The sequence below is a fragment of the Zonotrichia leucophrys genome, chromosome 7 (assembly GCF_028769735.1).
Source record: "Zonotrichia leucophrys gambelii isolate GWCS_2022_RI chromosome 7, RI_Zleu_2.0, whole genome shotgun sequence".
NCBI lineage: Eukaryota > Metazoa > Chordata > Aves > Passeriformes > Passerellidae > Zonotrichia > Zonotrichia leucophrys.
The window spans coordinates 26,125,457-26,145,363 of NC_088177.1; the positions used below are offsets into that span (position 1 = coordinate 26,125,457).

Sequence of the window (19,907 nt, forward strand, 5' to 3'; positions counted from 1 at the left end):
TTATGAAACAGATACCACACTTTCAGATAAGTGTGTATTTCAGACAATGAAAGTAATCAAAGACAAATTATGAGATTTATACATGTAGTTATTCCTTAAAACCTTGCAACTAACTCAAAATGAAGGTATTGTGGTACCAAAATGAACCAAAAATTAAGGCATCACAATTAAAATTGTATTAGATCTAAAAGCAGTGATTACAAATACTACTCACTGCCACTTATGCACAAGTCCAAATTTGCAAATAAAGATGTTGTGCATCCATTCTGGAACTCATTCTCAATTTAAAATACAAAAGATTTGGGTTTCTTGTCAAACTGCACTCCATTCTGTTCACATTACAATTCTGTTTTCAGAGGATTGGTCCACCCTACCATTTTCAAAGAGCTGTAATGAATACTATTATTATGTGCTTCTCAGAGTATGATAACTGATGCCTCATTTTTAATTTTGGAAAGAGGAAGGGGAAAAAAAAGATGTTACCCTAAATTCTTAGTATATTGTAGTTATTATTGTCACATAGGGCTTATTTTTACATTCCACAAATAAGATATGCTTCCTATTGTTAAGTTAGAAGTCTGCCCGTACCTGAATCTGAAGTGGGTGAATCATGAGTTTCATCAGCATCTCCTGATCTGGCAGGATAGTGTCCAGATCTAGTTCTTGGCATTTAACAGCCTAGAAACAAAAGCAAGCATATGCTGTGTTGAATGATTACATTCAGTAGGGAATTTCCATCTTCTGTGAAACTACAACACGTGCTTACCTTACTTAAAAACATGGCAAAGTAACGGTGCAGTGGCAAATGAAAAGTAACTTGGTTAGGTGCTGGCTGAAAGTAAAATAAAGGTATTTAATATAATATATTGGAAAAAACAAACATACAAATATCTTTGGCACAACCACCAAGGGCAGTATTTTACATGTCTTCATTTGATAGACTTACTTTTCAGTAACACAGCAGTACTTCATTCCCCTGTCTTTCTGATTATTGAGAAGTTTCCCTTAGACAGGGAAAGCACTGCTTTTAAAACTCACAGCTTAAGCTTGCACTAGAAAATCTAAATCACCAAGACTACAGGAAAAAAAGGGTCCTAGGACATAACATTTTAAGTATTAACTACAAACTCTAATTTCAGCAAGGCAATCCTTTTTTGATCACTAGCTTGAATAGTCACTTAAATTAAGGAGAGGGGGCTGGGAGTAGGGAGTGTATCACCTTTTAAATTTAATCAGATTTTCACAGTCCTTTGCTTAAATTCACTAAGGATATTTACCTCATCCACAAAGTTGATAGCATCAAACCAGTCTTGAAGTGCTTCAAGGCAGTATCTGACAACATTGCGTGTGTATTCTTGTGTTTCCTGCAGTTAAGAGAAACCAGCACACTTATATGAGCCAAAAAAAGTTTTAAGTGACATTGTTTTCCTACTACAAATAAATACAATTGTTTCAAGAATGTTTTTACAGTACACAGAATCACTGAGGTTGGAAAAGACCTTCAAGATCATTGACTGAACAATACGTTATCAACTAAACCACAGCACTAAGTGCCAGGTCCAGCTGTTTCTTGAACACTTTCAGGGACTGGGACTCCACTCCACTACTCCTGGATAGCCCACTCCACTGCTTAACTACTCTTTTCATGAAGAAATTCTTCCTATTGCCCAACCTGAATCTCTTCTGCTGCAGCTTGATGCCATTTTCTCTTGTCTGGTTGCTGGTTACCTGTCAGAAGAGGCAAACTCCCACCTGGCTACACCCTCCTTACAGGGTACTACAGAGAATGGGAAGGTCACCTCGGAGCCTTCTCTTCTCCAGGCTGAACAACCCCAGCTCCCTCAGCTGCTCCTCACAGGACTCACTCTCTAGGTGGTCCTAGTGCCTACTATTATTTAATTTATCCATTTACTTTTACCCATAATTTAGAGCTGTAAGCATAAAAGAAAGTCTTTCCATGTAACCAAAAAGAACAGCTAATGGCCTACAAGTTCTATCTACTTAAAAGGTCCTTACAGTTGGCTAACACAAGACACCCTAAATATGATACCACAATACTGCATGGATTTCAATGGTAAGCAAACCTTGTTATGATTGTATGATATAACTGTGTAACAGTGGCACAAAACTACACTATATTTCAGGTTAAATCATGTTTCAGTGCTAGAGCTACACATTGCCTTCCAGGACAGAAGCAGTCGTGTGCAAGAAGAAGCAGCAGAAAAGAAGCTAAACCAAATTGCTCTGTGATCAGCAGAATTTGCAAAGCCTATTTTCTTAACAAATTTTTCATTTAATCTTCACGTCCCCCTAAACACAGACTCCAGACTTGCCTCACACTCTCAGGATATCCAATGACACACTTCTCATGCAAAAGGCAGCAGTGTTCAGGCCAGCCAAAAGTTGTGCAAGTGGCAGCTATTTCAGTCAGGCACCTTTTGGCATCAGGAAATACAACAGCCACACTCCCATCCTGTTGCTCCACACTCTATGAAGGACAGGCTCTGCTGGCTTTCCCTATCCTGTGAGACATGAGCTTCCAACCCTCCAGGTTTCATAAATACAACAACTAAGCTATGAAATTTCTTTAACTTTTTCAGATTTATTGATAATGACCAAAAGGTTCAAACACGTGGCTGAAGACATGACTGACAAGACAACTGATGGAGGAGCATGGCCTTAAAAAAAAAAGACCATCCCATCCCTAAGGAAAAATGAAAGGAGCACTTCAAACAGCCAGAAGCTGTAATTCGGTTTTCAAAAACCAATGTAGACTCATAAATTGATAAATTCATAATGTATCAGTGTAATTTACATCACAGAAAGGCTTTTACAACTGCCTGATTCAAACTGTTCTAAAATCACATGGACTGCTTGCACAATTTCTCAGCTCAATCCAGTCAGTACTGCCTCACTGACACTATTAATTATCTTAATAAGCTAATTTCAAATACAAGTATTTATTTCACAGAAAATCAGTAAAAAGTATTTTTCATATGTTAAATATTCCTAAAAGCGAATGGATTCTATTTTTTCAGTCACTTAATATAATTTACAGTTTAGCAAATAGCAACAAGTCTTTGCTGTAGTTTGGAGACCATTTGATGTCAGAACCAAAGAGGTTTTCACCTCAAATTGATAGGAGAACCACACAAATCCATAAATTACTCCATCTCCCATCATAACGAAGTGTCTGTTGGCTGTTCAGACACAGCCAACATTAGAATCACATTAGTATGACTTATGCATCTCCATTCCCCCTGAACAAAGGCAGAATGACTCAGAGACATTTATCAAGTTCTTCATTAGATTTGAAGTTATTCCATATGTACAGTCATATGAAATGACTACACACATCCTGAACTTGTAGTCCCAGTACTGGAGACAGTAAATTATGTACAAGCATGAATTCTACACTCACTATACACAGAATCCAAGTTGATTGGAGTTTTATGTTATTTAAATAGACAAAGAGAGCCAAACCAAAGTCTTTTCAAACACAAAAGACAGTTTTTTCAAGATTGAGAATTCTAGAATAAGTCATGAATAAAAGCAAGAATCATGACAGGGGCATGTTAGCCTTACCCTAACTTTGCAGTGTGACAGCAGACCCCACATGGGCTGGGCACAGGCCTCCAGCTCAGCAGCAAAGGCAGCATAGTATGTCTGTGATTCAAACTCCACGTGCTCATTCAACTCCCGTTTATTTAAATTCATACCTTCAAAGATTTAAGCAGAGTTATACAACCCAAGATTTAACTAGGGATAAATGGAATGCAGTCTTTTTAGCATTATGCATTTACACACGTCTAAAAACAACTCCATAAAGAGTAAGCCGATTCCTATTACAAACACTATTTTATCTAGTGGAAGAATCTGATATAACAAAGTTTGAACAGAAATATACCAGAAAAGATAAAAAACTGGCTAATAACTGCAGTCTTTGCTGTTCAGGGGACATGAAATTCTACTTTGAATGTTACTCAGTCAATTAGAACATATGAATGCTGGTCGTTTTTCTAAGCAAAACATTTATCAGCATTGAGATACACTATCTTAAATTTTTTTTTTATATAATCAAAAGCAACTTAGAAGAAGATCCAGATATACGAGATTAATTTCCTGTATATTTAAATTTTGAACTTCACCAGTAAAACAGTTTGGTTTACAGTTCTGATGTGTACTTTAAGTATAACCTCGGAATTCTTGCACCATAGATCTCAGTCGACTAAGTGTGATGTGACTGCTCTTCAAATACTTCACACAAGAAAAAGATCCATTAGCTAATTTTGTAACCTGTTGTCTAGAATATACTGTACTCTTCAAGAAATACAATCTTGGGGGAATTCTAATAGATTAAATATATACATACAGAACTGTAGGGATTTCTCTACAGTGAAGATTAACTGTCTTAACATCCTTGTATTAGTACTGATCATAAAAGTCACATACCTTGAAAAAATGATACAAAATTCATCCATGTTACCAAAAGACCATGATCTTCCAAAAACTTCTTTGCCACACTTTGGTGTGAAAGTATGTTTATAAAATCACTAACCAGGGGCCAGTAAGTGTTATTCTTCAGTAGTGCTTCCCCACAATTCACCACAACATGTAAACTATTCTCTTCATCTAAATTTAAAAAAGAAAAGAACAAAACAAAAGGAGAAGACAAAGTAATTTCTTTCATTTATTAATAAAGTTACAAAAGAATGCAAAAATATCGATTAGGATGTACTGTAATGCTGGGGTCAGACACACACAGAGAAAACTGCAGAAAACTAAAATGGTTCTTTCATGTACCTGAAGCTGTTTTTTCATCATGGACTAGCCTACACAGACGCCACTCAGCAAGAGTCACTTGAACTTTGAACAATATCACAACCTCTGGAAAGCAGCATGTTAGGAAAACCATCACAGCTATGGCTCTTCCAATATTTCTAATTATTAAAAAAGCAAATAATACAATTCCTATTACAAACACCTGAATTCTACTTTGAATTTGACATAACCCCAGTGAGCAAGGTATCTTACAGCATTCAAGAACAAATCTGGTGATCAAAACCCTCATTGGCATGCTGAGTCTGAAAAGAGCAGAGCAAAACATTTCCACTCTGAATTTGGGACAGAGAGAGGGTTTATGCTGCCTGCCCAAGACTGGGGCAGGAGAAGGTTCCTAGAAGAGGAGGATGAGAAATCAAAATCGGGGGGGGGGGGGGATGTGTTTCTCTCCCTCCCACCCCAAATCACAGAAGTTCATCCTCTACATCTGCCAAATAAATCTCTTTGTTTCCTTTTCATAAGAGGGACTCCCAGAAAGATCAGAACGGAAACAGAATTGGTTCTGGATTCACGATCCAAGCGAAACAACTTCCAGTACCCATGTCAGTTAATATTCTATTTCAACAGAAAGAAGAACAGAAGAAAAGACACTTGTTAAGAGACTCCAGTCTCTAGATGATGAGGTAAACCCATATGTAGAGTGGCTCTCTTTGGCCTGTCCAGTACAGCCTTTTTCTGCTGTACTTAAATTCTGACCCATTATAGAACCCTACCACCATGCTAGCAACATCCCATACTGACCAAAAAGTAACATCCAAAAGATGCTTAGAAAGAATGTAAAATTACATTCCACCAATATGGCATTTATTTAGCAAAAATCACCTGATATACAAACTATTAAATATTCAGCATTTTCCTTTTAATACTGTAAAGCAGTCTATGTAGGGCAACAGAAACATTTTTCATACTGAAGTGCTGCTGAATGAGGGCGCTCTTGATAGCTAGATGAGTGAGGATTTCCCAATTCTGCACAGATATTTTGGTTTAGGCTATACATAAACTGGACTCTGAGACAAGAATACTTGTGGAAAAAAAATACAACCTCATGCATAAGTTTGTGATACTTATTTAGCAGCAGCACTCAGCCTGTCTAGGGAGTACTTTCAGATTCAAACTAGGATGAAGAGGGCTGAGAGGTCTCCAGTCTGTTAGGCACATAAGAGTGTGAATGTCAGAGATCAGAAAGATTCAATTGTACCATTTTCATATAAGGACAGGTAAAACAAGGAGGGTGAAAATAGAACAGCTGTTTTACTAAAGAAGTTATAAAGTCTACAATAGCTCAAATTCAAACTGCCACTTTGTCAAACAAAAGGTTGATAAAATTGCTATATTGACAAACTATTACATTATTCTTCTCTAATTATATCAAGGCAATCACAAGTTTTAAAAATTATAACAATTTAAAATACTGCAAATAGCTTGTGAAATTCTTTGAAAATATTTTTTAAATTCATACAGGTCTCAATTTGTGTATATCATTTTTCATTCAAATAGTTGCTTATGCACTTCACACAACAAATGAAGTAGTAGGTAATAACCTGCATTCTAAATCATGTGACATTCCTAAAAAAAGCCCCATACAAACCAAAGGATAAAACATTAGTATCATTCCTGATAACTACCTTTATATTCCCAGGGAATTTTGAGACTCTTCCTCTACCATATATTGCTAGATCCTGTACATTTTTGGAAAGGCATCAGTAGGGTGGATTGACCACCAAAGAAAGATTAAATTTCCTCTATAATCAATTGATTATTCATGGAAAGAAACAAACAAACAACTAAACCTACCTTGCAATTCACTTTTAATAAGGCAACTTTCCATCATGTACAACAGAACAGTGACCATAATATCCAGCAGTTGGCATTCTTCTGTTACTTGGCGTGCTAGTTCTTCATTGCTGAACAACTGAACACTGATATGCACAATTCTATTAGACATGGTGTCTGATTCATGGCTTTTCTTCAGTGTTTTCATAATAAAAGCATAGTGCTGAACAAATGTTTTTGTAAAAGCAATCTGCAAATTATAAAGAAATGTTGACATTAATAAGCATCATACAAAACTTATATCTTTCTTTCATTATAAAATAGTCCTTTATGAATGTACAATCAACATACCCTGGGAAACACCTGTTGCTATGACAAACCAAAAGTGATGACTGCTTTCTAGAAACAGAGCAAATGAAAAGACCAATTTATAGGAAGGGGTATCTTAGGCTGCTAATTTTATTAACTTTCCCCAGAATCTAATCTTGTCATTCTATACTTTCCACACTAAAGAAAGTCAACCCAGAAATGTTGAAACAAGGAATATAATGTCTCAGCATGCCCGTGAAAGTAGTAAAATTCTAACAATTATCCTAAATTTGTACATCCTACAACAGATGTCCTAAAATGATACCCTGTGAACAATTAATTTAGTAGTGCCTTATAAAGCTGCCTCATCACTTGCAGCCATCTAACCATGAAGTAAGGTATTCGTTTCTAACCATGAAGTAAGGTTTTAATTCATTTTCAAGCAAAACTTTCTACACTGATTTTCATTTCTACTGTCATAGCATCCTATACTTTTTAAATAAACCTTTAGTGCTTTTCCCTCAATAACTAAATTAATTATGCAGATTTGTTATTCTTCACACACCCGTTAGTGGGGTTTTTTTTAACCAGATCATTTATTTAAATGCATTTAAATGTATTGTACATATAGATATATATAAATCTTAGTACAGTTCTGTGTTCCACTCCATTAGCCTCAAGATGCATTATAAATCAACCTTTTCACTGCACGTCCATGAACATATCTGCTAGCTTGGAAATCACTTCTCACTTAGTACTTTAGGTTCTGAATTAGCACCATCTGGACTTGCTTGGCTTAGTAAGAAGACAAGCTGTGTAGTGATAAAAATCCAAAGTCTAAAAATCCCTTGCCGATTCCTTCTGGAAGTATTAACCTTTCATAAGCATAGAATTAGAAATGTTAAAACCACCCTCAGCAGCCATGCTTTCACCAGACTGTATACAGATCACTACTTTATTTGATCTGCCTTAGATTCAGTGCTCCCATATTTTCATTATGGCACCACCATGTCATTATCACCTCAGAAGTACTTCCAAAAACATGATGACATAATTCTGCTGTTAGGTACAGAAACTGGTTCTCCCAGCAAATACCCCCAAAGATAAAGTTGCTGATGCAAGAAACTGAACCAAGGTGAGAATGGGGAACTCACTGCAGGAAACACTGCAAGAATACTTAACTTGCCTTCCTACACCTGGCCCACAGTGATGCAAACCTGTATAATCACTGAAAGTATGTTCCACATATAGCACCCAACAATGCTAACAGTTCTCACCTAAAGCGCTTTTGACACAATGTATTCTCAACACTTGAGCAAAGTTAACACAATATCAATCTGGTATTACAGATATTCCCATCACATAATTTCCTTTAAGTTAAAGGTCTGAAACAATTTTCATCACTGGCATTAGCATCTATCATCAAGACATTCATACTAATGTTAATTACACCCTAATTCACATTAAGCCTCAGACAGAAAATATGTAGCAGGTATTTTAAGAAGTTAGTATATTAACACTGCTGGTAAAAGAGTATGCTTTATTTATGTATTACCTCTTCACACTGTATTATGTTTAAATAGGATTTTTGGGTTCTGAGATGAAGAAACTATGTTTCACTTGTTTTACACAGCACACTCAATTCAAATTGACTGCAAAAACAAGGTCCTTCTCTAAGGACAAATTTTGGATTTTTTTTCTTTAGTTTATATTGGCATGCATCAAAATTTTTTGTGCCTCACTCATTTACCATAATAAACTTCTGAAAGTACTGTAAATTTGCTCTCACTACAGTATAATAGTAGAGACTCTAGAAAACACTTAACTAAAGGAAAGACAGAAGCTTTACTCCTATATTCACTTGCAAGTTAAACAAACAAATCCAACCCTTCCCAATTTTGAGAGGAAGAAACTAAACTCATTCCAAAAGTTTAGAAGCTGAAATACTGTGGTAAACTGCAGTCAGCACACAAAACCAGGCACAGTAGGCCAAATCAGTCCATCCACATATCCTTTCTTTCAGTGGCCAAAGCTATATACACAACAAAGGAAAAATATAGAATGCAGCAAGAATGCAATTTCTGTCATACCACGTTTCCAAATACTCAGCTCCAACCTTCTGCAAGAAAGCTTCCTAAGACACACATGCTTCCTGTGCATCTAATTATCTTCACTGACTTTTCTACCTCTAGAGAAACAAAGGTAATTTTTTCAGCTGGCCTTTCCTCTTGGTGACCACTCAACTTCAATCCCAGAACTCTCTGGAGACTAACACCAACCCCATGCTTCAGTTAGAACTTACATCTCCCATGTTTATATTCTCAATGCTAAGATGTAAACTACTTCTGCCAGCTGAATGCTGCACTAAAATTAAGGTTCCAATAGAAAAACTGCTCTACAGAATTTGTAGAACAGCATATCCAGGGGTTGGTGAAGTCCTGTTGCTGTAATAGCTGCCCCGAGGGTCACTATGGGAGGTGCCTGACACAGCACAGCATTTCTGTTAATTATGTTTGTTGATTCATTATGTCCAGATGCTTCTGCATTTTTCAGCAAGATTTCAGCAAGGCTCTGCTCTTGGATGATTTACACTCTTCCAGCATCTTCCTGTTTACTGCCAACACATTCTTTGCCTTCTCCTTGGTCACAGGAAAGTCTCTTTCTCGGGCCTTTTATTTTTCCTCTGGTCCACACCACAACACCTTTAATTTCTTGGAAGCTTCAATAAATTTTTCTTCTGCTCTCTTTTTCTTCATTTGTAAGTCTTCCAAGCTTCAAATGTCAGAGAGTGATGGAAGGGATGCCTCAAGCACAAATCTGTAAGGCAAAGACCACACTTTTTGTTGTGCTGTCTCTCTCATTTGCCAAAGTGGGGAGAGAGGGAAGAGCTAGTTAACCCAGGGTTTTAGCCCACCCCTTTCAACACCTCTTTTCAGTACTGGGAATCCCTAACGGGAAGTTTGCTTTCCTATTTAAAAAAAAAAAAAAAAATCTGTGTAGCTGAGATTGCTAGTGGTTCAGTGACTGCTACACAGGGCAGTGATGGATTCTCATACGCTTATGCTGGAGGTCAGAGATTTCAACAATTCCAAAGCATATGCAGATAGGCAGCTCTGTGCTCTATGTCCAGCTATCTCCCTCAGTTTACCAGGAATCCAACCTAGCAGAATTCTGCTGATTTAATGAGCTAAATTGCCTCACAAAGAATCAGATAAATTGCACAACAGCAGACAGAGAAAAAATTAGAACAGTACATGTAGTGTAGATGGGATGAGAGAAAGTAGCAGAAAGCTGCAAGACCATTTGGAACAGTTTAAATCCCTAGAGGTATTCCTGTTGTTTGAGAATGCAGTACGATTAATCAGCAAACAGGCTTTTCTTTCAAAAAAGCTAAATGGAAGTATGTAAGATAAAACATTCTTCTAACTCATCCCAAAATGTTATGTTCTCTCTTTTCCATGTAAAAGGTAGAGCCACTCCTTGTAAATTAACCACAGGCCTCTTAAACATGTTTAAAATTCATGCAGCATTGACAGTTTTGCAACAAAGCAAAGGTTTCTTGTGAAAAAAAGTTTACTGCCTCCCTAGTACTGCTATGTGATACATTTCCTGCTCTGAGTCTCCTCTACTATTTAAAATGCCATTTAGACGACCACGACAATTAAACACAGATTCTGAAAGAATTTTGAACACTTGGTATTTGTGCTTCTACTAAAGCTTTAACGTAGGAATTAACTGCTTAATGAAAGCCAGTACGAAATTGGTAACAAAAAAACCAACCAACCAAAAAAGTTTATAAAAACCTTTCAATCTGAGCATGCAGTATTGGTGGGTAGAAAATGGACTATTTCCAGTTAAAAGTGGCAATCACTAGAGAGACCAAATACACCATGATCTCCACTCTGAGTGAAGAAAGATAATGAATAAAGTCACTGAAGACTATGGCTCATTGTCAAAGGAAGAAAGATCCCACAATACTTAGAAGCTGATGTTATTACATGGTACAGTTGTAAGGGAAACACAGCAACACTTACCAGATTCTTCTGCATGCTGGTAGCAGCTGGCTGTTTTTACAGGCAGGAATTTAGCTGGCAATGGATCAGGAGAACTGGATGTCCATGAGCGTGTCCAAATATCAGGAAGAATTCAAGCTTCATAGCAATGGATCATCAGTTAGGAAGTCCTAATGTCTCCTCATGTATTAGCTGAATCTAAGACCAGGATGAATCTTTGCTGGTATCCCAAATCAAAGTGGTGTCTTGAGATGGACACAGTAGTGCTCAAGGCCCATATCTTGGCTTTTTCTTCCTTGCAAGTTATCTTTATGTCCTTTGTTTTGATGCAGCAAGGTTTTAAGGAGGCACAAATATAGTGTTGTCCCATTATAAACAAATATTTTTGAAAAAATCTGCATATCTGGACTGCAGAATTTTGTGATCTTTTCCTCCCAGCAGGCATTGAGAAGGTCCAAAATATTTGCACAGCTCAAGGGTATGACATGATCAGAGCAAAATGTTAAGCCTGATTGCTATGTATACTAGGTCTTGGGAACATGTGGAGCAAACAACCAAACCTGGCTGCACACCAAGATTTAAAACAGGAAGATGACATCCAGTCTCCACAACTCTGGGCCAGGAGATACTTCGTAGGGACAACTGCAAAACTCTGTAAGGAAGCGCCTGGAAGGCTGCCAAAATCACCTAGAGCATAGCTGCAGCAAGAACACTCACACTGTAATGGCCTGGCTGGAAAAACCACTGCCTACTACAAGAATTGAAACAGGAATGAAATCACTGCAATTATTCCCTAGTCATACCACACTACAGAATCATACAGTGCTATCCATGTGTTTTAAGTGACAAAAACAAATTGCAAAGTAAAATAAAATGAAACAAAATCCATCACATGCAAACATGCAATAACAGACAAAAAGGAAAATAAATCATCAATCAAAATTAATAGTGCTGCTCCAGAGTTATCCATCTTGTTTTGTCCACATTGGTTTTCAAATACTAAACACTTAGGAACTTCTTATAAAATACTCAAAACAAGTTAAAGATCTGCATTATTTTACTACTTATTATTCAAACATGAGTACACATAGTGTCCTGCAAAGGATAATACACACTAAGTATGTGAATATAAAAAGATACTTAGGTTTGAATTAAGTAAGGCCAAGTACCTTATAATCTTGATCTGGTAGCATGTTGAGTAAGAAAGTCACCATCTTCTGCGGAAACTCGTATTTTATTGTCCAAAATAATAATTCTTCTAGAAAACATTTATGCTTCAAAACATCCATGATAGACTGATCTGCATAAAAAGTTGAAGCAGGGCATGTGTAATGCAGTAAGTGTTAAAACTAAGAACAATAATAGTGCTGTTGCAGTCATACAAAAATTCAGTAACAAAAATTGAAGAACATCTTAGTTCATTCTGTAAATAATTTCTTTTTAAACACTGGAAAATTAAGATCACCAATATTGCAGAGTGTCAGAGTCTGTAGCTATAAAAAGAATCTCCCAGAGAAGCCAGTGAAAGTTTTCAGTACAATTCTATCAATTTTCATTGATTGCATTGAATCACATCACCTGACTGTAAAAGCTACACTGATTATAATGCATGACAGCAAATTGCACAATATTTACACAACTACTTAACCAAGGGAAACATTGTAGATTACTGCTTAACTGAAGTTAAAATACCAAAACAAAAAAATACAGTTTATGATTAAGTGATTAATTCTATTACCTAAACAACTTTACCAAGCTCTAAGCAAAATAAACAGAAGCAATAATGTATCCTTTATTCTTACTTTCAAAGCAGTACATGCACTGACTGACCAACCACTAAGCTGTTTGCTGGGTTTTTTAAATACAAAAATTATCATACCCAGATAATCAGGAGGCACTAGCCCCTGACAGTAGCAGGAGAGACATTCTCATCTTTCCCCTTTCCTGCCCACTCACTCCGCCCCTTTACTCATACTGATAGTAGGTCCCTGTGGGGCACCTACATAGGAATCAAGTCCAGGATCTTTCCATTTTGTCAGCTGTGTTTTCAAGCAGATCAGTTTCCTGATTGCAAAGCTGCAATCTGACCTTTGCTAGAAAAAACTGCATGAAATGATCACTTGATAGAGCATAAATCATATTAACTCTGTTTTCAAAAAACTAAAATATAAAGACTCTTCATAAATAATCAACCTCTTGAAAAATTATGCTTTACAACTACAACAGGTGGTGTTCACTCCAGTAACACATGAGGACTAAAGTAATAATACTACTGCTTCTCTATACCTAGAAATCAACTACACCTGAGGATACAGAGCTCCACACAAAATCACATATTCCAACAGGAGTGCATGAAGTGCTGCCATCTGCACACATCCAAAAACATTTGCACTGAACATCACCTGGCCTTGAAGACTCACATCTTCATTGAAGTGTGACAGCTTTAGAGACTGCACTGGATAGCTTTGTGCCTGTTCTAGGCAAGACAGACATTTGTGCTCTTCCTAAGCAGGAATTACCTCAATTTTCCGCCATTAGCAAGTGTCAGAGTTCCCCAGGCAAGTAACCAATTTGCCCAGACTTAAATTTTAGGGTTCTCCTCAAGACTCAAGCAAGTCACAAAAAATGTATATGTTTTATTCAATACTTTTGACAAGCATTGATATAAAACACTACCTTTATATAATCATAAAAGATATTATAATATGTTGTAATATCAATAAATATTAAACTAATTTGAAAGGTATTACACATCACCTAGAGCAACAAACATATGATGCTCATTTATGTTCTCTTCCTCATCTCTTGTTATGAAGTTGCATGTGTGATTTGACTGCCCAGGAAAGCTTGGTAACCATGCAAGACTGAAGTGCTCTGCCCACAGAACAGAGAGCACAAGTTTAGGCACATGCCAAATGCTTCTGAGTGAGAACAGCAGGCATGGACATGACACAAGCCTGTATCTGTCACTGAGTGTGCAGCTTTCTCTGACACACAGCACAGGTGAACAGGACATATCCAGTACTCCATGCAGCACTTTGAGGCAGGGACACAACAATACACACCTGCTTACACCTGCTATATAATTTGAGTAGGCAGAATGCTCTTAACCAAACCTGGAACATTTATCAAGAATGCTGGGACTAATGTTCCTACTCTTCTGAAAAGCATCACTAGATTTTAAATTTATTTTTAAAAAAAAACAGTGTCTCCGGGTTTAAAAATCATCTGGTATTTCAGATGGAGGCAGGATGAGGTTTTAAAACAGAGTAAAAAAAAATTCTCACTACTCAGTCCCATACCTGCATGAGTGAACCTCAGCTGAAAAACTGCACTTTCTTTAAAGAAATATTTTATTCTTTCTTTGTGCCACAAAACACCTCACAGAGTGTTGTAAATATCTCTCTGGAATATAAGATGTAGCATTCCAATATACCCTCAGTATATAGCCCTGATGAAGACAGTACCACTGCAGAGCTAGGATGGGATAGGGAGTTTGCTTATATAGAAAAGGTAAATCTGTTTTTATTCAATACTCAGTTTTCCAAAATTTTCTTTTCATACTCTTATTTTATACCCTATTGGACATAAAATATGAATACTGAAAACTTCAGAAAACTATTTGATATTTAATAAAAACAGATACTTACCCTTCCCCCTTTGGCAGACTCCCTCCTCTGGGGCAGATATTAGGAGCTATCAACATCATGATCATAGTCCATGTTGGGATGCCTCAGAGGGGGAAGACTACAATCCTGGGGGAAAATGAAATGTGGAATTCAAGTCTCACTTATCCTGAAATGCCACTGCTGATATTGGTTTTCTGATCAGGAAGCTTCTAAATCTGGGCTTCCTCCCTGCCTCTTTCCCTAATGAGTTATTATGCATCAGAACAGCAGCATTTTTTCCTTGTGTTGCCTGACTCTAATTCATCTTTCAGACAAGCTAACAGCCTCTTAAATCCAAGTAAGAGAACCTTACTTGGATGCCTCTATGTTTCCTGCATATCTCCAAAACTACTGCCTCTTCCACATCTCTACCACAATCTTTCTCACATCGTTTTTAAGATCGCCTCTAAACAACACTGTTGCCAGAACCTTTAGTTCTCTGCTTTTTCAGCTTCCTCATCATTTTTCCTTAAATCTGGAAACACTAGAAACAATCAATCTTACTTTCCCATACTCCTCACATCATACTATTTCATTGATTCAAGAACCTCTGCATTTAAAACTCAGGCTCCAAACTTTCATTCCAGAGACCTTCCAGAAACTTTATTCCAACTTTCCCTACAATTCCTCTACCCAAATATTCTTTTCTCAAGGCTTTCAACTCATCGCACTTCCTATGTCAGTCTCCTCACACTCATAATAAAAAAACACAATCAAAAAATTCTTCTTTATTTAACAATAGCATTTAAATATTATTAAACACTTTTCAGCACAGAAACATGTCAAGTACCAGACAGAACCATTTTGTCTAGCCTATGGTTGCTCTTGAATTAAAACTTGCAGTGACCTCAATGTGAATGCTACTCATGTTGGACTAGAAACTGCAAAAGGGACTAATTTCAAGCTAGAAGAAAAAAATGGAGTGGTTTCAAGAGAGATTTAATTCAAGTATTTTACCTTAAACATTAACAAACTACTAAAAGACCAACCAGAACCAGAGAGAACCATTCTTGCCTGGCTGCTAACACAATCATACCGCACAGTGGCACAATCAAAAATAAATTTGTTAACAACAGATACATCAAACACCTGTTTTGTAAAGCTATATTGCACACAGTGAAAACTGAATGAATTTTTGCAGGTCAGCTTACAACACAGAGGTGACAAAATGGTCAAACAGAGTCCCAGACACAGGTACTCACTCAAGGGAAATCCAACCTGCCAATGACCACATTTTCACTTGCTAGTCATTTTCAGACTATGCTATGTTAATACCTGTCACGTGCAGCACTACAGTGCTTGGGAAGTGAATTGAGTACCCCTGGATATTTTTTAAGACAAACATAAAGCAAACATGATGAACTGAGATCAGTACTTTATAAATACCTTTGGTGGTGCTGCTTAGTTTCACCCTCTTGCGCTTTCCCACACCTTGGCTACCATCCTGGTCCTCCTGGGGCAGAGGAAGAGTTTTAAAGATTGACAATCATATACTCAGAAACTTAGTGCCAAGAGATTGTATGCTCTTAAAATTCTGGTTTAACCACCAAACTAAAACAGAGAAACCTTCAACATATTCTTACAACAAAAACACTTTTACTGTTTACAGGAATCACGCATTGTGAGCAACCCTTTAGAGAAAAACAATTTTTTAAGTTCTCTTTTTCCCTCTACAGGCAGCCTTATCATCCACATTTATTTTATTTATTTTGTAAGGTTAGTTACTTTGATTTCTAAAACTTATTGCTACAAAAGTTTAACACTACAAAATTTCTAATCTTTGCACATCTAAGATTTTACCTTATCCACTTGCAGGGTTTGTCAGGTATTGTTTCAGAGAAAAAATATCAGCCAACATAATGTGTATCAAAGTTGGCAACATATATAATTAGTTATATACTCTCTAACCAACAAACTTTTGATGCAGGAATAAAGTATTTGTGACACCTTTACAAGGCCAATTCTAACTGCTTGTTCCCTAGAGAATAACAGAAACATTTTACACAGGCACTTGTCATCTGAAGCTTTCAAGGTACTCCACAAACTAAACAGCAAAGGTTCCAAAATGTAATACAAGTTAAAAACATCTCCACCACCACTTCACAAAATCTAACACTGCATCTTAAAAAAGCATGTGACATCACAGGAGTATACTACACGTTTCATGGATCTTTGCCAACACTGGTAGTCCTAATGAAACCAGAAATATAGATTCTTACTGGAGCTAATAAAATGAGATATAATTAATACAGATATCTACTGTTAAAACTAAGTACTCAAAATCCTTCTCCCCTAAGCAAATGCCATGTTTTACTTCCAAACTCCTCTGGAATGATAAAGAACCTGAATCTCAAGAAGTTACTATCCTTCCTTGGGGAAGAAGATTGTTCACACTTTATACCTAAGGACTGGCCACAAGCATGGTGTAAATGAAAGGTCTGATTTTGTCTACCCTTTCATTTCCTCCATCTTGAAAAATGAAAATCCATTTTAAGATGGACACACATTTGAATACTTAGGCATCCTGTGGTCTTTGTGATCACAGGGTGCCTCTGGTACTTCCATCAGGAATGAGTCATTAAATTCTCAGGGTGTTGCCACTGCCCAGTCCCCAGTCAGAGGGGCCATGTATTCTCAAGAAAAAAAGAAAACAAATTTGTTGGGATATTACTATAAACTGCAGGACTCTGCAACTCAAGTCTCCTGCCCTGAAAAAGCCATCAGTAAAGAAAGTTAATTATTTGTTTTTATAATCTTTTTCTTAATAATGAGCTGCTTTGCAATTACAAATTACTGAAAAGGAAGTTCACACCTTTCATCAAAAGTCAAAATAGACTGTGCAGGTGGAAAGCTGAAATGCTTATCAGAAAAATAACTTTCCTCTCCTCTGTACTCCCATGTCAGTTACACAGGGCATTTACAGTTCATTTTTAATACCTGATTATATTCTCTTAGAGCAGAGTAAAACTATGTTATAATTAAGAAATGTGGCAAGAGCACACTTTTAACAGTATTTTCTTCCACCACTATTTAAAATGAGTGTAGAAAGGTTAAAAATGTTCTTTTTCACCAAGACCTAATGGCAGCATTGTTTCACAGATGGAACACTAGATTACAAAATTTACCTAGATAACAAATCAGGACAGTACTTTTGCAGGTAACTAAACAGCTTGGGAAAGTTTTGCACAGTTCAGTACTTATGTTTACTTCTACAATAGTAGATGGTTTGAAGGAAAATATGAATCTGTAGGATGGCTGTTATTTCCCATGTTTTCCTTTCTGCAAAAGGAGAAAAAAGGCCCTCTCTAAACCTGTCCTCCTGTTCAAGATTTTATGTTCCAAGGAATCAAATGAAACACAGTCCATGAATGCTTTTGCCACACTGAGGGATTCATGTTTTTATATGGGATATCTCTTTCCATTATTTGAAGTCTGTTATGTTACCCTACCAAAACGTCTGCTAAGGCTTACTAGTTGAAATTAGATTTTAAATAGCTGAGAAAATTGATGAAGTTACTCTACCAGAATTTAACTTTCTTCCACTTATTTATTAAAGCTCAACTCAAAATGAGATTCTCTCCTTTTTACTCCCACTCCATATGTTTGGTAAGTAAGGTCAAGTCTACACATGGGAATTTATCTACAGAGAAATTCTCACTGCTGCTATCACCAGTTCAGCTGGATTCTCAAGTGCCAGAAACTGCTAACACCACTCATAGCATTACCTGCTCTAAGTTTGCTTTAATCAAGCCCAATTTACTTGATAGTGATTTCTGGAATACCTACACAGGTTTCTTCTCAGTTACATACATAAATTAAACTGGAACAGTATTAGCAAACCTCAAGATTTTTCAAGAGGTCCTTAGTAAATCAAAGGCATGAGATCTATTCCTTTATACCTCCATTTTTCCTAATTACTAAAATTGGGACAATGTAGGGCAGATATAAGTAATGAGATTTGTGGGATTTGGCTGCAAGCATTCCCTCCCTTTAATATTCTGTTGCAGGTCATTACAGTCTTGAAAAAGTCTCACCTCATCTGAAGAATCCCCTTGTCCTGATGTTGCTGTACCACCTGCCAAACCTTTTGAAATAAAAAAGTTCAGAGATTCTTTTCATAAGTCTATTATTGAAAAGACAGTATTTTAAGATATTTAAGCCAGCATGAAATGGAACACTACATTAATCTTCTTCAAAAGATACAGAGCAGTGGACTGAAGTTGGAGTAAGATTTCCAAGCAATACAAAACCAGAGATTTGCAAATCCATGCCATTGCAGAACTTCAGTGCGCTGTGTTAACAAACATTCTTTCCGAAATTGAATAAAAAACTCTGATAAATAATAAAGTCTGATGGACTTTAGTGACCAAACAAAATAAAATCCACAGAACCTTTATAAGAAGAAGGGCTGTGGATTGATAATCACTTTGTTGTAGTGGCAAAATTTCACTATAAGCAATTACATCTTGCCTACTCAAATTCCACCAATATTATGACTGGAAAAATGGTGCTTAGCATATTAGCAACAAGAAGTTAACATGCTTAGCTTTGCTGATAGAAGTAAAAGTCCTTTAATTTGGTAATGCAATAAATAACAGGTAATTCTCTAAGTTTCATTAAGATTAGCTTTTCTTAAAAATATACCCAAAGCAGTTTATATAAAACCCATCAATAATCAAGTTTTCCCTTAAAATATTTTTCTACACAAACCTTGAACAGATAATGTGCTAGTTCCAGCTCCTTGTTCCTGCATATTACATGCAATTTTATCCTCAGGAAATGCCAACCCAGAGCCTTTCAAAGCAATGAGGTACTTTTCATGACTTTTCTTTGCACATGCATTCTCTCCAACACCTTGAATACACACATAAAACAGTATTAAAGCACAAAAGCAGCTCCTCGGTTCATATGCTTCACACTCTATGCAAGCAATTTAAAAATGGCCCACAATATTTTAATTTAATAACACATATTCTCCATTTCAAGAGTCCAGATAAGCATGTCTTACTTTCCATTCCCTTTCTGTATTTCTGTATCAGGAAATCCATCACATATAGGAAAGAGGAGTAATTAAATTACTCCCATTTGAATACTAAAACAGGAGAGAGAAAGGAAGGAAATAATAAAGAGAACTGCTCCTGAGGCAGCTTTACTAAGTGTTCCTCCTTTCAAATAAAGATCTGGGGATTGCCTGCTCTTTTAAGTAGCTGCTGCCCAAGCCAGTTATGGCAACTTAAAACTACAGTAGCCACTATTTGTTCTGTACCTATGCAAAGAACTCTTATCACAAGAAAACAACATG

The 19,907-nt window shown here is 36.6% G+C and overlaps 1 protein-coding gene across 4 annotated transcripts in view; it reads right to left on the bottom strand.

Annotated features, from left to right (window-relative positions):
* The window catches only part of UBR3 (ubiquitin protein ligase E3 component n-recognin 3), a 98,636-nt gene that overhangs the window by 65,522 nt on the left and 13,207 nt on the right, over nt 1-19,907 (bottom strand). For all 4 annotated transcript variants that reach the window (XM_064718461.1, XM_064718460.1, XM_064718459.1 and 1 more), the window contains exons 4-13: nt 19,316-19,459; nt 18,640-18,689; nt 15,992-16,058; nt 12,107-12,237; nt 6,637-6,865; nt 4,453-4,632; nt 3,586-3,719; nt 1,278-1,364; nt 767-832; nt 589-678 (exon numbers count right to left, since the gene is read on the bottom strand). In XM_064718461.1, coding sequence (XP_064574531.1) covers nt 589-678; nt 767-832; nt 1,278-1,364; nt 3,586-3,719; nt 4,453-4,632; nt 6,637-6,865; nt 12,107-12,237; nt 15,992-16,058; nt 18,640-18,689; nt 19,316-19,459 — 1,178 coding nt within the window. The remainder of the gene's footprint in view (nt 1-588; nt 679-766; nt 833-1,277; nt 1,365-3,585; nt 3,720-4,452; nt 4,633-6,636; nt 6,866-12,106; nt 12,238-15,991; nt 16,059-18,639; nt 18,690-19,315; nt 19,460-19,907) is intronic.